The sequence below is a fragment of the Staurois parvus genome, unplaced genomic scaffold (assembly GCF_062004578.1).
Source record: "Staurois parvus isolate SC_StPar_1 unplaced genomic scaffold, SC_StPar_1.0 ptg000122l, whole genome shotgun sequence".
Lineage (NCBI taxonomy): Eukaryota > Metazoa > Chordata > Amphibia > Anura > Ranidae > Staurois > Staurois parvus.
In genome coordinates, this window is record NW_028317918.1 from 7,318,659 (window position 1) to 7,335,450 (window position 16,792).

General features: G+C 41.4%; 1 protein-coding gene across 1 annotated transcript in view; it reads left to right on the forward strand.

Moving 5' to 3' along the window:
• JADE1 (jade family PHD finger 1) overlaps window positions 1–16,792 on the forward strand; it is a 182,691-nt gene that overhangs the window by 146,025 nt on the left and 19,874 nt on the right. Inside the window, exons 7-8 of the mRNA XM_089672199.1 lie at window positions 6,608–6,775; window positions 9,425–9,541. Of these exons, the coding sequence (XP_089528325.1) occupies window positions 6,608–6,775; window positions 9,425–9,541 (285 nt within the window). The remainder of the gene's footprint in view (window positions 1–6,607; window positions 6,776–9,424; window positions 9,542–16,792) is intronic.

A 16,792-nucleotide genomic window follows, 5' to 3' on the forward strand; every position in this document is an offset into this window, starting at 1 on the left:
GTTCACTTTTCCAGGAAAAGTTTCAGACTATTTGGGCCAAGGTGTGGGAGTTGAGTTCCCTGGAACCCCCCTCAGTTCACTTCTGTGAAAGGTTGCTGGAGATGATGGAAGCCTCTTTCAAGACCTTCCTGTACATGCAGTTTCATTGCAACACAGCATCCTGATAACGTGGCACAAAATGCCCCTGTTCTTGGATCACCCCGTGTCTCTGAACATCAAAACAAAGTTATCCTTGGAATGAAGGCTATCCAGCAAGCCACTGTGGGGAAAAACTTTTCTCTTTCAGGTATGGAAAGTGCTGACAATGAATGCCAGCCTGTCAGGCTTGGAAGGTGTCATGGATTCCCTGTCAATCCAAGGTATGTGGCCATCAGATTAGCTTAGATGCCAATAATTGTCTTTGAGCTCAGGGTGATTCTGGTCACCTTTCAGCACTGAACCCTGGACTTCGAAGACTGCAAGTGAAGGGTCCAACAATGCCTTGGCCTGTGGCTTCACTGATGAAGTTAACACTTATTTTAGTCAACATAAATACGACTAAAACTTAAACAATTCAGATGACTAAAATGTCATTTTATTTAAAAGAATATGGCTAAAACTAAATCAGAATTTGACATCAAAATTAACACTGATCAGAAGTCTGTCCGCTTTTGAAGAAGTGGAGCTTATTCTGACTTGAATGGAACTCGAGTTCTGTCCGCAGGACACATTTCCTGTGTGGAGAATTGTCAGGTGGATTTCCTAAACTGCTAACTTTTGTTTTTGGTGGGGAACACCAGACATGGGTATAATGGCTGCCACACTCTACCAAAAAGTAGATTGGTTCATGCCCAGGGATCCTCTGGCCTTAGGAGTAGATGCCCTAGTCACTGTTGAATCAGTTCAGCTTGATTTTGTGTTTTCCTTTTATGCTACTGCTGCATCTGCTTTAGAGAATAAAGCAGAAAGGCATTCTGGTGATTCTTATTGCACCAAATTAGCCCAGGATGGAGTGGTTCTCAGACATATTCAGACTCCTAGTGGACTCTTGGCAGGCCTTACTGGATTATCTGGACCTTCTCTGGACAGGTCCCCTTTTCCATCCTGCGGGGCAGGGATCTTGTTCTGTGATTCCCACTTTGCTGAAAGCTTTGGTAAGGGCTGTGCAAGTATACCTAACTGCCACAGGCTTGATTTATCAACCCAAATCCCTGCTCTTTTCTTTTAAAGTTCCCAAATGGATCAGGATGCCTCTAGATCCACAATTGCTAGGTGGGCTAACTGATAAGTTCAGTTTTTTAAAAAATACCCATTTTTTGGGGGTAAAAAAAAAATGTGCGTTTTACTATTTTTTTTATTTTTTTTTTATTTGAGCCTGGAAAACATTGCACCAACGAGCAGCAGATCACTGGTGCCATGCAGGTCCCCTACAGACTACAGTCAGTATATATGTGTGTCCATACATCCCATAAGGGCAAGCAGATATAGTCTGACAGGAAAATGCAATGAACTACCACAGCTCTCAACAGCGCCTTGGTAGTTAATTGAGAACTACAAGCTGAAAGCCGCACAGGCTTTCAGGACTTGTAGTTTTATTCACAGAACTCTGTGAATGAATGACATGGCCGTGTGGGCAGAGCCCCGCACAGCTGTGCTGTTTTAAAAAAGTAACTAAACGACCCGCACTCCTGTGTGTTGAACAATTTGTGACCAAAATAGTTAAAACCATAAATATGTACTGAAACAATGCTTCTGCTCAAAAGTGCATTACACTAACACATCATATTTAAACGTATAACACATAATAAGCACAGCGCATAAAAACATAAAGTCCATAATATTAAATGCTTCGTGCTTATGTGTTCCAATATATCACGTGCTCAGACGAAAAGTCCAAAAATAAATATCCCGTGCCTTGAAACAAAAATTCCACCACGTAGTGCTCCGTGATCCCTTCCCTGTGCACTCCGCACTCACCAGATAAAATGGACTCCTAGCTTTGTGGGCTTAAGAGCCAATTACGCTTATTTGTGGTGGAATGTGCTCACAGATATTTCCAGAATTCATTTAGACTGCCGGACCCATGGTTGTAATATAAAGGTACGATCCATCAAGACATCCCGTTAAACATATGCATAATAATTGAAGCTAAAGGAACACTAATAGTGTAATATTGTCATGCCATTTATTTAGCTATGAATAATAGTATATATTATACTCACATTCCATAAATATTAAAACAACCGTGTAAGTATAATCCTTGCGTAGTCTCAAACAAGGTAACACAGCAGTATCAAGATGGCTCTGGAGCGTCGCTGAATTGGGTGCACTCCACTCTCCGGACATGAAGTCACACCAAACCACCGGAAATTACATCAATGCATTTCGATCCTCCTACAGGGTGTCCTCATAGACCATGGTCTATGAGGACACCCTGTAGGATGGGCGAAACGCATTGACGCAATTTCTGGTTTCCGGTGTTTTGATGTGACGTCACATCTGATGAGTGGACTGCATGCAATTCAGCGGCACTCCGGAGCCATCTTGATACTGCTGTGTTACCTTGTTTGAGGCTGTGCAAGGATTATACTTACAAGGCTGTTTTAATATTCATGGAATGTGAGTGTAATATATAATGTTATTCATAGCTAAATAAATGCCATGACAATATTACAGTATTAGGGTTCCCTTTGCTTCCTTTATTATGCGTATGATGTTTAATGGAATGTACTGATGGATCGTACCTTTATGGGTCCAGCTCTCGAACGAATTCTGGAAATATCTGTGAGCACATTCAACCAGAAATATGCGTATTCTTAAGCCCACAAAGCTAGGAGTCCATCTTATCTGGTGAGTTTGAAGTGCACAGGGGAGGGATCACTGAGCACTACGTGGTGGAAACTTTGTTTCAAGGCACAGGATATTTATTTTTGGATTTTTCTTCTGAGCACGTGATATCATATTGGAGCACATAATCACAAAGCACTTAATATTATGGACTTTGTTTTTTTGTGCTGTGTTTATTAGTAAATATGATGTTTTCAAAAAGTGACAGCGAGTACGGGGCACTTCTCCCCCATACTGCTGTCATGGTTGGGGGGGGGGGGTGATCGGGCAGCGGTTGGAACATATAACATGTTTCCAAGGGTAAACTCATCCTTTTAAAACGGAGTTCCGGCCTCCCACCGAAAGAGTATTAAAAGTCAGCAGCTGCAAATACTTTAGCTGCTGCTTTTTAATATTTGGGCACTTACCTGTCCTGGCATCCAGCAGTGTCCTCACCCCATGCTGATTCTTCAATTGGCTGTCAGGGACTGGTGCTGCCATCTTGACTAAGGGAAATCGACAGTGAAGCCTTGCGGTTTCACAGCCTGTTTCCTACTGTGCATGCGTGAAGCACATTGTGCTTTGTGAATGGGCTGCAGTCCTCTGGGACCTGTGAAATGGGGGCGAACTGAGCCGGAAATGGGAGCAAGTATCTGTCCAAAACCAGGTATCCGCTCCCCCCAAAAGGCGCCAAATGTGGTGGGGGGGCAGATAAGCAGAGCTTCCACTTTTGGGTAGGACTCCTCCGCTTTAAGCAAATCATCACTTAGACGTATGATCGGAACGATAGGGTTCCTCCCTTTTCTGTGAAGGAAAGAAACTGGGCTTCTGTGTTTACAAGTGACAGTAAATAGTGGTGTGCACAGGACCACTTCTGGAGGTTCTGGATGAAAAAAAAAAAATCTGGTCAATACTGGCTGTGAAATAGTTATAAGATCTGAATACACAGGACTAATATATATGCTCCACTTGGCTTGGCTTTGTAGACTGTGTTGTACACTATACAGGTGAAACTCGAAAAATTAGAATATTGTGCAAAAGTTCATTTATTTCAGTAATGCAACTTAAAAGGTGAAACTAATATATGAGATACTCATTACATGCAAAGCAAGATAGTTCAAGACGTGATTTGTCATAATTGTGATGATTATGGTTTACAGCTCATGAAAACCCCAAATCCACAATCTCAAAAAATTAGAATATTACATGCAATCAATAAAACAAGGATTGTACATAGAACAATATGGGACCTCTGAAAAGTATAATCATGCATATGTACTCAGTACTTGGTTTGGGCCGCTTTTGCAGGAATTACTGCCTCAATGCAGCATGGCATGGAAGCTATCAGCCTGTGGCCACTGCTAAGGTGTTATGGAAGACCAGGATGCTTCAATAGCGGCCTTCAGCTCTTCAGCATTGTTCAGTCTCATGTCTGTCATCTTTCTCCTGGCAATGCCCCATAGATTCTCTATGGGGTTCAGATCCAGCAAATTTGCTGGCCAATCAAGCACAGTAATCCTACGGTCATTGAACCAGGTTTTGGTGCTTTTGGCAGTGTGGGCAGGTGCCAAGTCCTGCTGGAAAATGAAGTCCGCATCCCCATAAAGCTCGTCTTCGGAAGGAAGCATGAAGTGCTCTAAAATCTCCTGGTAGATGCCTGCGTTGAACCTGGACTTAATGAAGCACAGTGGACCAACAGCAGCAGATGACATGGCTCAACACAGACTGTGGAAACTTCACAGTGGACTTCAAGCATCATGCAGTGTGTGCCTCTCTATTCTTCCTCCATACTCTGGGTTCTTGGTTTCCAAATGAGATGCTAAAGTTGCTCTCATCAGAAAAGAGGACTTTGGACCACCGAGCAACAGACCAGGTCTGTTTTTCTTTAGCCCAGGTAAGACTCTTCTGACATTGTTTGTTTGTTCAGGAGTGGCTTGAAAAGAGGAATACGACATTTGAAGCCCATGTCCAGGATCCGTCTATGTGTGGTGGCTCTTGATGCACTGACTCCAGCCTCAGTCCACTCCTTGTGAAAGTCCCCAACACTTTTGAATGGCCTTTTCCTGACAATCCTCTCCAGGCTGTGGTCATCCCTGCTGCTTGTGCACCTTTTTTCTTCCACACTTTTCCCTTCCACATAACTTTCTAATAATGTGCTTTGATACAGCACTTTGGGAACATCCAACTTCTTTTTCCGTTACCTTTTGAGGCTTTCCCTCCTTATGGAGGGTGTCAATGATGGTTTTCTGCACAACTGTCAGGTCAGCAGTCTTTCCCATGATTGTGATTCCTACTGAACCAGACTGAGAGACCATTTAAAGGCTCAGGAACCCTTTGCAGGTGTTATGGCTTAATTAGCTGATTAGCGTGGGACACTTTGAGCCTAGAATATCGCACCTTTTCACAATATTCTAATTTTCTGAGATTGTGGATTTGGGGTTTTCATGAGCTGTAAGCCATAATCATCACAATTAAGACAAATCACGGCTTGAACTATCTTGCTTTGCATGTAATGAGTCTATCTCGTATATTAGTTTCACCTTTTAAGCTGCATTAATGAAATTAACTTTTGCATGATATTCTAATTTTTCAAGTTTCACCTATATACTCCAGGCTGCATGGCTGTATAAGCAATGTTGTTCATTATGTAATCTTTGCTGCTTGACTGTATATATAGTGTAGAACAATGATCTCCAGATTGCAGCCCAGGGCCTGGATATTGCCCTTTGCTTGTCTTTACCTGGCCTTTGGGGCACTATTCCATCCACTGATTCCAACAATGGGGCATAATTCCTGACACCAATGAAGGGGGAAAATTCCTCTCAGTGAAACCAATAGTGAGGCACTATTTCCCCCACTGACACCTACATTAGGGCACAATTCCTCCCACTGACACCCAACTGTGGGACACAGTTCCTCCCAAAGAAATCATCAATGGGCACTATTCCTTCCACTGACACCCAACTGTGGGACACAGTTCCTCCCAAAGAAATCATCAATGGGCACTATTCCTTCCACTGACACCCAACTGTGGGACACAGTTCCTCCCAAAGAAATCATCAATGGGCACTATTCCTTCCACTGACACCCAACTGTGGGACACAGTTCCTCCCAAAGAAATCATTAATGGGCACTATTCCTTCCACTGACACAAACAATTAGGCACAGTTCCTCCCAATGATACCAATGATGGGGCATAATGCCTCCCAGTGACATCAACGATGGGGCGCTATTTTTCCCACGACATAAAAACTATGGCACCATAATTCCTGCTGACATCAACGACTTGCCCTCTTGCTACAATCCAACCCCCCAAAAGTCTGAAGGACAGTAAACTGGCCCTTTGTTTATGATGAGCTTAGCGGTTTACTCTTTAATATGTGTGTGACATATTGCTCTACTATGTACACTACACAATGCTGGGCATTATATATTTCACAAGTGTTTACTGTTTATAGTGTGCTATCTTATATAGTCCCACACTGTTTTGTTCTGTAAACGTCACTGTAAAATATATACCCCCCTTTTTTAGCTGTGTAGAAGGTGCTGTACATTATTGCCCATCTGTATACCTTGTACTGTACATTACATATGCTGCAATGTTCCATTGAATAAACTTTTCTGTGCATTTTTGGCTTTGTAGTTTTTATTTTCCACAGATTATTTTTGAGTTGTATGTTAAATTCCTCACAATCCAATCTATAAACTGCCAAACATTAGGTTTTCCCATTTCCTAAGTTATCAAGAAAATTGCCAATTGTTAATTTTTTTCACATCCTGTTTTTTTGTTTCTCTCCTGAAGGCATGTTATGGCATTCTCAAAGTACCTGAAGGAAGTTGGCTGTGTCGGACATGTGCCTTAGGGGTCCAGCCAAAATGCTTATTGTGCCCAAAGAAAGGAGGTGCCATGAAGCCCACACGTAGTGGTACTAAATGGGTCCATGTCAGCTGTGCTTTGTGGATCCCTGAGGTAATTATTGGACTGATCAAGATTCTTTACATCTTAATGCATGATTTCTTGTATTCTGGTTGCATTAATTCTGCTTAATAACCTGCTAACTTGTTAATATTCATACTTGATCACTGTTAATGATTTGGAAAATGTAAAGCCTAAGTTTAGATTAAAAAAAAAAAAGTTTAAGAAAAACATCAGCCCCAAACACATTACAGTCAATGTGATGTGTCCCTTGTGCTGCTGGCCCAGATTTAGTTGAAATCTCCTGACCTGTGAGCCCCCTTGTCCTTGCTGCTTTAATCTTTTGGGACTGTGGGGGTTAATAGTGTCTTATGCACTCATCAAGAGTGTTGATTATGCCTGCCCTTTACAACACCCCCCCCCCCCCCCCCCCCCGTTCATAGAAGCTGTGCTATAGCATCTACTGTATGAATGAAAAACAGTGAATGGAGGAGGCGGACCTTTCATCCATCCACTCATCCTCGATTTAATAATTTCAAAGTTTTTTCCTCTCCACGTGGGAGTTTTGTGTGTTCCTGCCCAACTTTTTAAATTCTAGGATCCCTATTGAATTTTTCACTCCATAATATAAATTAAATACAAAATTTAACATGGAAAAGAAAAACCCATCAGAATGGCCAAAGCATGTGTGCAGAGATCTAACTAACAGATTCTTGAGAGATAGCATAGCATAGAGCAATACAAAGCAGCATGCTTACACAGTAAAACACACACAGCACAGTTTTGTAAAACCGCACGCAGTTAACCCTTTGATTGCCCCAGATGTTAACCCCTTCCTGCCCGGTGTTATTAGTACAGTGTCAGTGCTTTTTATTAGCACTGATCACTGTATTAGTGTCACTGGGGATGTCTGTTCCCCCCAGTGTCAGAATGCCCGCCGCAGTCCCGCTATAAGTTGCTTATTGCCGCCATTACTAGTATAAAAAAAAATTAGTGTATATATACCGCTATTTGTAGATGCTATAACTTTCACGTAGACCAATTAATTTACACGTATTGGGATTTTTTTTTTTTTGTAGCAGAGACATATAGCAAAATACATTTTGGTCTAAATTTATAACGAAATTAGATTTTTTATTTAATTTATTACTGGATACGTTTTTATAGCAAAAAGTCAAAAATACTTTTTTTTTTTTTTAAATTGTCAGTCTATTTTTGTTTATAGCGCAAAAAATTAAAACAGCAGAGGTGATCAAATACCACTGAAAGAGAGCTCCATTTGTGGAAAAAAATTCATTTGGGTGCAGCGTTGCATGACCGTGCAATTGTCAGTTAAAGTAATCACAAAAAATGATCTGATCAGAAAGGAGGGTACATCCTCTGCAGGGCAAGTGGTTAAAAAGAAACACTTTTTTTTAGCATCAAGTCAATTAAACTCCTGGGATATTGATCTGGTCAGTTAAGTAGCGGAGGGGGGGGGGGGGGGGGTGTTAATCAGTTTTTTGTTTTTTTTTCCCTACTGACCTAATCATCTTTTCTGACTGTTTTTCACTAATTTTGCATTTAGCTAGGGTCAGTGTCACTACTAGTAGCATGAGGCGACGATACCTGGATCCTACAGAGGTTGCACAGGCAGTCCAACTCCTCCAGGTTGGCACATCAATATGTGCCATTGCCAGAAGGTTTGCTGTGTCTCTCCACACAGTGGAAGAGCATGGAGGAGATTCTAGGAGACAAGCAGTTACTCTAGAGAGCTGGACATAGAAGGTTCTTAACCCTTCAGCAGGACCGCTATATGCTCCTTTGTGCAAGGAGGAACAGGATGAGCACTGCCAGAGCCCTACAAAATGACCTCCAGCAGGCCACTGGTATGAATGTCTGTGTGAATGACCAAACAATCAGAAACAGACTTTATGAGGGTGGCCTGAGGGCCTGACATCCTCTAGTGGGCCCTGTGCTCACTGCTTGGCACCTTAGAGCTCGATTGGCATTTTCTTTGAACACCAGAATTGGTAGGTCCGCCACTGGCACCCTGTATTTTTCAGATGAGAGCAGGTTCACCCCGAGCACATGCGACAGACGTGAAAGGGTCTGGAGAAGCCATGGAGAAGGTAATGCTACCTGTAACATTGTTCAGCATGACTGTTTTGGTGGTAGGTCAGCGATGGTCTGGGGAGGTATATCCATGGAGGGACACACAGACCTCTACAGGCTAGACAATGGTACCCTGACTGCCATTCGGTATCGGGATGAAATCCTTGGACCCATTGTCAGACCCTACGCTGGTGCATGACAATGCACCAGGAGGAAAATAAAAAAAGGGGGGAAAAAACCTTTGATTTTCGGAGTGTCTTTGAATTCAGTCCTCTGTAGGTTGATAATTTACAATTCCATCAAATGATGGGGCATCTTTGCATTCCAAACCATTACCCAGTCCAGATCAGTATAGATATCCAGCATGTTATTTTTTCCCATTGAGATCTCATGTGTTTTCATAGTGTTCCTTTTAATTTTTTGAGCAGTTTATATTAAAGTTAATCTCTCAGGTGGCTGTGCCCCCTCACCTCCTCCAGTGCCACCATATTGGCACCATGACATGACCTTTAAGAGTGAAAGTTTTCTTTAAGAGGGATATATCTGTTCACATATCGCATAGTTGTCTACATTGTTTTTTTTTCTGTTTTTTTTTTTTTTTTAATATAGGTGAGCATTGGGAGTCCTGAAAAGATGGAACCAATCACCAAGGTGTCTCACATCCCTAGTAGTCGTTGGGCACTGATATGCAGTTTATGCAATGAGAAGGCTGGAGCTTGCATACAGGTAATGGTCTAGTGTGGTGCCTTGGTTATACCAATAGTATTAAATTCAAACATAAGAATGATACTTTTGATTTTTTTTTTTAATTGCATCCTGTCTGACTCTGTTTCTACTGCCTGCAAAGCAGTTATTTTGGATGCAATGTAATGGGCAAAATTCACCTATTGTAGTTCATTCCTATTGAAGAATTCTGAAAGCGGTGTTGCCTGAGTGAAGCTCGGTGGAAATACCCCTTTGAATATGGATGAGCATGTGATTCTCTCTGTGACAGTGCTGCAGTTTGATGATTGGAGTAGTGCTGTCACTGGATGTTGTGGAGACATCGTCTTAGGGATTTGGATATTTGATGATCTGTTGGATTTTAAGGCTGCATTCAACCTTAAGCGTTTTTGTGTTTTGAAGCTCCAAAAAAAGCTCAAGCTTAAAAAATCAATTCTCTACGGTGCCTGTTCACGTGATTAGGTGTAAACAGGCACCACAATTGATCTTTTAAGTTTGAGCTTTTTTGGAGCTTCAACCTTTCGAACTTCAAGCTACAAAACGCTGAAGTGTAAATTCAGCCTTAAAGCAGGAGAGTTATGTTGTTCACGTTGATCAGATGTGAGTCTAGGTAGTCTGGATTGCTCTGTCAGTTGCTGGAGTAGAATTGGTTGTGAGGCTTGAGCGATATAGAGGTGTGTATAATAGCACTCAAAAACAAAGAATATTGAGTTTGTGCAGGTGGTGCTGGTTTGGAGGTTAAGGTTTATTATATTGCATTTAGGGCCATGAGGTCTAGTTAGTTTGGCGAGAAGAGGACCAATTTTGTTTCTCCATCTATAGAATTTATTCTTAGTGTATAATGGCTTTTGTCTTGTGTGAGCGGTTTCAAAGGCATGTCAAGAACTAATGCTTTTTTTTTAATCAAGCAACTTCTCTTAAGTGCTATCTTTAAGTTTGAAATATGTTGTTTTGTCGGTAAGAATATTGTTGGGCAGTTTTTTTAGCCTTGGTTTACACCAAATCTGATTCAGAGTAGTGCAATTTGGTCCCATTTAAAGCATGATTTCAAAGTAATGCTGATATAGACACAGGTGCAGCTTCAGTGTCATTTACCTTCTAGTCTGAGAGCTAAAAAGCACTGAACTGATGTTAAAAGTAATGCAGGAACTATTTTTCAAATCACGCTACTTGAAATCGCGCCTATTAAGACAGTACCACAGAAATACATTAGATGTGGCCTCAGGTGCGATTTGTAAATCGCATGTCACACCTGAAGTCACAGTGGTGTGAACCATGGCTAAATAGTAGTATTGGATATTATATGGTCCCTGAGAACCACTTTTGCCATTTCCCAAAAGATGGATAGGACTATCTGTATAGCATATGTTCTTGTCAATTTAATTAGCTCAGCGCAGTCGGGTGAAGGCTTTAAACTGAGTTGGCTTTGGAGAAGAAAGAATCTCCTATCAATAAGTAACCTATTCTGGAGAAGGTTGCAGGAGCTTTGGAGTAGCATGTGTAATTCCTCTCATTGGTATGGAGTAATCTCCAAACATCATTAGTGAAGTGGTAGTTAGGAGGCACTATAGTCCCCTATTAGTGGTTGTGTGGTGCTGATCATATTAGAACAATAAAAAAATGGGTTTAAAGTTGTGTTAAAGTCTCCAACTTTAGCATTGCCTGTGCCGACACTTGATGTGCTAAGAGGATTTTTTTTTTTTTTTTACCCTTCAATCCATATCTGATCCTAGTGTTTGGTCGAACTATGGAAAGAAAACACTCTTAACATATTGTGCCCTTAGGGGTGTCTCCTTTCCTTTGATAGACTGGGGGTGGTATTCTGTCTTCCTAACTGGATGTTTTTCAAATTTCTTCAATTAAGACATGCGGCACAAGCTCCCTTGCTTCCCTTTTTAATGGAACAATTTTTAATTTCTAATAATGTAGACTGAATTCTTTCATCTCTATAACAAAAGTGCATGAAAACTTTTCCCCATTAAATTATTTGTAACTATTCACACTGCAGGTTCGCTGTGCTTTAAAAAGTCTTATATGCTGTATCTTTGGTGTAGTTTTTCAAAGGCACCTTCCATTCTAAGTCAAAGGTAAGGCATCAAAAGCACATCATTGTGAAAAGGCCCTTAAGTTGCACTAAAGCACATCAGTGTGAAAGGGCCTGAAGGTATCCCAACTGTGCTGTACTTGGCAGCATGATCTATTGATTCTCACTTACACTGATTGGGAGGAGAGAGTACAGCAATATCTGTCCCTTATGATCTAGCCGGAGACAGGTACATCCAGTAAAATTCTTTCAAGTCTACTATATACCACAGAAGCTCTCTGTTATTTACCCCTTGGTTTAGGAATACTGTCCTAAATGCCACATGGAGGTTGGCACATTTTTTCTTATGGTTTGGGCCAGTCCCTCTGTACAACAATTTTGGAGTGATGTGGTAGGAGATCCCAAAGTAGTTACTGGCTTGATGCTCAGTGTAGATCCCATTCACTTGTTCCTGGGTATTTGTGGCAATATTGCTACCTATCCCCATAAAAGATTACTTTTTTGGAATATAGTTTCCATCGATGGCTTCTCTGTCTGCAAAGTAAAAATAGTGGCTCTTACAAATCAAGGTCCTCTTGTTAGGTCCCTGCCTTTCCGGACCCATTCGATGAGCCGTTTCTATATATCGAGTGGAGCAGGTATCGAACACAGAGAGAGAGGTAGTTCTGTGGTATCTTCCCGACTTTGGTGTCTTTTCTGTTTTAGTAACAGCTTTTTAGCAGTAGACAAAGTCTTTTTACCAAGATACTTATTCATTTTTGGTGAAAACAGAGCATTGATAGGGTTTGTCCTTTATGAGTATCAAAAACAAGTGTTGTTATTTCAGAGTTTGTGAATGTCAAGAGTGAGTGGCTTGTATATTGGTCACGGACTCCTAGGGATGTTTGAAGACTGATGTGTATTCTAGTCGGTATGTAAGAAAAGTGTTAGTATTTCTTTAAGGTGATCCCTTTAAAACTTGGACACCTAAACATTGCAGAGAAGATGGCAATTCGGCTTAAAACCCTTTTCACTGTACCAGTACGGACAATAAGGGTTCGGATCTATTGGGGGAGTTGTTAAATGAGTGGAGTGGAGGAGGAAGTATGTCTCTGTTTAGCAAGGATTTTAGTATTCACGGTCGAGGGCTGTGGTCCAACCCATGACAGCTGTACTGGAGGCACCACTAGCTTAGCTGTAATGTCTGCAGACTGTGCTGCTAGTGCAGGAGTTCAGTAATGGCTACAGAGGGGACATCTCTGTCAGTTCTGCTTCCCTGCAGGAGTGTCATGCCGGCAATGGTCTCTCAGGCAAGGGACACAGCAGGCTGTGAAGAGGTTGCTGGGCTAATAGGCCAACGCATGGTTCGATCTGGACAGCACATGTCCAGAGTCCTACTGGGAGCTTGCAAAAAGTTCTATCCAGGGGGGAAGCAAACCAAGAAGACTGCTATAATGCACACAATGGTTCTGGGCTGTACCGGCAGCACGGGAGTCCAGTGGTGGTTGCAGAGGCAGACACCCTTGTCAGCACTGCACTCCTCCAGGGATGGTGGATGGTCAGCGGCTTCTCAGTCAGGGGGAACTCTGTGAAATACAGGAAAGGCTTCAGGATGGAGGGCAAGCCAGTTACCCACTTGCTCCGGGCAGTGTGCTCCAGATGTGCCGACTGAAGACACTGTCTGGGAAAGGAGCGATCCCGGATGATTACTGTGGGATAGGGTCTTCAGCGAGCTAAAGACCAGTGCACACTACAAGTTTTTTCGTTTTTTTTTTAATTCAACCTTTTAATCTTAAAGCCAAAACTTATTTTGGCTTTAAGATTAAACCCTGTCAGTTTTTTCCTGGTGTCTCATTGGGGAGATTGCTCTTTACTTCTTGTCCTGGAGACATGACAGGAGTGAGAAGAAATCTCTTCAAAGTGAGAGGAGCACCTCCTTTTGTTACTAGAACAGGTGTGCCTAGTAAAAGATTTCTCATCATAACTGTAGTGATGATTGCTAAGACCTTTTATCCCAATGACAGTCGTTACCAGAGCTAGCAAAGCAAAATCTCCCCAGTAGGGACACAGCAATAAAAACTGGACAGGTTCTAACTCTTCTCCACTTTCCCAAACTAAATAAAAGTTCATGGGTGTGTCCATGACGGCCTGGGATCACAGGATGCGGGTTGGATTACATTGGCTGTCCTTCAACCCAGAAGACTGAGCATCTGAAGTGGTAAGTCTGAAAGTCTAATTCTAAATACCCCCCCTTCCCAGTGACAGCAGTTCTGTGAATGAATGAACTACTGCTTGTGGTTCTCAATAAACTACCAAACTAAACTTTAAAACTACCAAACTGAACTAAACTTTTCCTGAAAAAAAAATGTGCATTTACTTATCCTTTTAATTTTTCCACAACAAACTAAGCATTGCATTTGTTTTTTTATAAGATATGTCCAGCTAATATTAAAAATAACTTATATCAGATATAATGTTTATGATCCATCTGTGACACCCTGTAGGAATAGAAATATATATGTAGTTATTTTGGTGCTGTGTTTAAGTGAATCCCTGGTGGCTGCTTGTAGTAGGACAGTAGTAGCAGATAGATGTAGATGTTTAAATGTGTATGCTCTTTAGGACACCACCAGCAGATACATGGCTTGTAGCTTCAGAGTACAGAGCGCAGTGTGCGGTCTGTCTCTTAATTCACTTTGGTAAATTAACAGCTAAAATTCCAATAAAAGCTGGCGGTGAATTGCAGCAACAGCAGTCATTTAAATGCCAGGGGATAATGAATGAAACCTTTGCAGGGTTTAATTGTTAGACATGGCCCAGGTGATTGCACTCGCCTGTGCTATGTAGTATTGATTAGCTCTGTACACCCTGCAGTCTTCTGTTCCTTTTCCAATAACATCTTTTGTACTTTATAGTGTTGTATTTTCCTGTTTCCTTCACTCCTTTATGTTTACTTTTTTTTCTTTCCCTGTATTGATTTCTGGCTACAGAGTAGCAGAGCTTGGGATGATGTAAAGCCAGTTAATAACTGTCTTGTGTGTTTTCTGTTACATCTGCGTGCTGAATCAACCTGAGCAGGAAAGCCCAAAGGAGACAGATTTGGCGGCTTTTCAAGAGAACCAAAAAATATTCTCTTGTCATTATGTGTTAGTCTTCAAGGTTAGGAAGCTGTTATGTAGCACCAATGTACTACTTTAAAAAAATCCTTCAAAGTAAATTCCTGTGTAGTCTGATTAAAATTAAATGTGTTATACACTATAAATTCTACCTTGCAATAGGTCTTTTGCATTTGTGTCATAAGGAAAAACATTTATTGCTGCTCATAGCAACCAGGCCCTAATGCTGCCCATCATTCTCAGAGTTTTCACTGTAGACACCACTGAACCTGATTGCTTTTTTTGACAGCAGGAACTCACATTCCTTCTGACACTGAAAGTTTGAGTTGTAACAATTGTGCGTTTTTCCTGCCTGATCCATAAATAGTTTATCAAATGAGACAAAAAAAAAATTGACAACCCATCTGTGTTTTATTTAGCGCATGAGTCTGCTATTCAGGTCAGACCAGTATACAGTGCCTTGAAAAAGTATTCATACCCCTTGAAATTTTCCATATTTTGTCATGTTACAACAAAAACGTAAATGTATTTTATTGGGATTTTATGTAATAAACCAACACAAAGTGTCACATAATTGTGAAGTGGAAAGAAAATGATAAATGATTTCCAAATTTTTTTATGAATAAATATCAGTAAAGGGGGCTGAATACAAATGCATGCCACACTTTTCACTGATACCCCTAACTAAAATCTAGTGGAACCAATTGCCTTCAGAAGTCACTTAGTAAATACAGTCCACCTGTGTGTAATTTAATCTCAGTATATACACAGCTGTTCTGTGAATTCCTCAGAGGTTTGTTAGAGAACATTAGTAAACAAACAGCATCATGAAGGCCAAGGAAAACACCAGACAGGTCAGGGATAAAGGTGTGGAGAAGTTTAAAGCAAAGTTAGGTTATAAAAAAATATCCCAAACTTTGAACATTTCAGCACTGTTCAATCCATAATCCGAAAATGGATAGAGTATGGCACAACTGCAAACTTACCAAGACATGGCCATCCACCTAAACTGACAGGCGGGCAAGGGGAGAATTAATCAGAGAAGCAGGCAAAATGCCCATGGTAACTCTGGAGGAACTGCAGAGATCCACAGCTCAGGTGGGAGAATCCGTCCACAGGACAACTATTAGTCATGCACTCCACAAATCTGGCCTTTATGGAAAATTGGCAAGAAAGCCAAAAGAAGTTCCATTTGCGAGAAGCCATGTGGGGGACACAGCAAACTTGGAAGAAGGTGCTCTGGTCAGATGAGAACAAAATTAAACTAACACTGCACATCAACCTGAACACTCCATCTCCAACGTGAAACATGGCGATGGCAGGATTATGTTGTAAGGATGCTTTTCTTCAGCAGGGACAGGGAAGCTGGTCAGAGTTGATGGGAAGATGGATGGAGCCAAATACAGGACAATCTTAGAAGAAAACCTGCTAGTCTGCAAAAGACTTGAGACTGGGGCGGAGGTTCATCTTCCAGCAGGACAACGACCCTAAATATACAGCCAGAACTACAATGGAATGGTGCAGATCAAAGCATATTCATGTGTTAGAATGGCCCAGTCAAAGTCCAGAACTAAATCTAATTGAGAATCTTTGTCAATTGCTGTTCATACAGTGAAGGAAATAAGTATTTGATCCCCTGCTGATTTTGAATATTTGGCCACCCACAAAGAAATGATCAGTCTAAAAATTGAATGATATGTGTATTGTAACACTGAGAGACAGAATAGCAACAAAAAATTCAAAAGAAATGCATGCCTAACAACAAATTATGCACTGACTTGCATGTTCATGAGGGAAATAAGTATTTGATCCCCTAACATGCAGCATTTCTGGCTACCAGGTGTATTTCATACAGGTAACAAGCTGAGATTAGAAGCTGTCTCTTAAAGGGAGTGTTGCTAATATTTTGTTACCTGTATAAAAGACACCTGTCCACAGGAGCAATCAAACAATCAGATTCCAAACTCTCCACCATGGCAAAGATCAAAGATCTGTCCAAGGATGTCAGGGACAAGATTGTAGACCTACACAAGGCTGGACTGGGCTACCAAACTACGTCCAAGCAGCTTGGTGAGAAGGTGACAACAGTTGGTGCAATCATTCGCAAATGGAAGA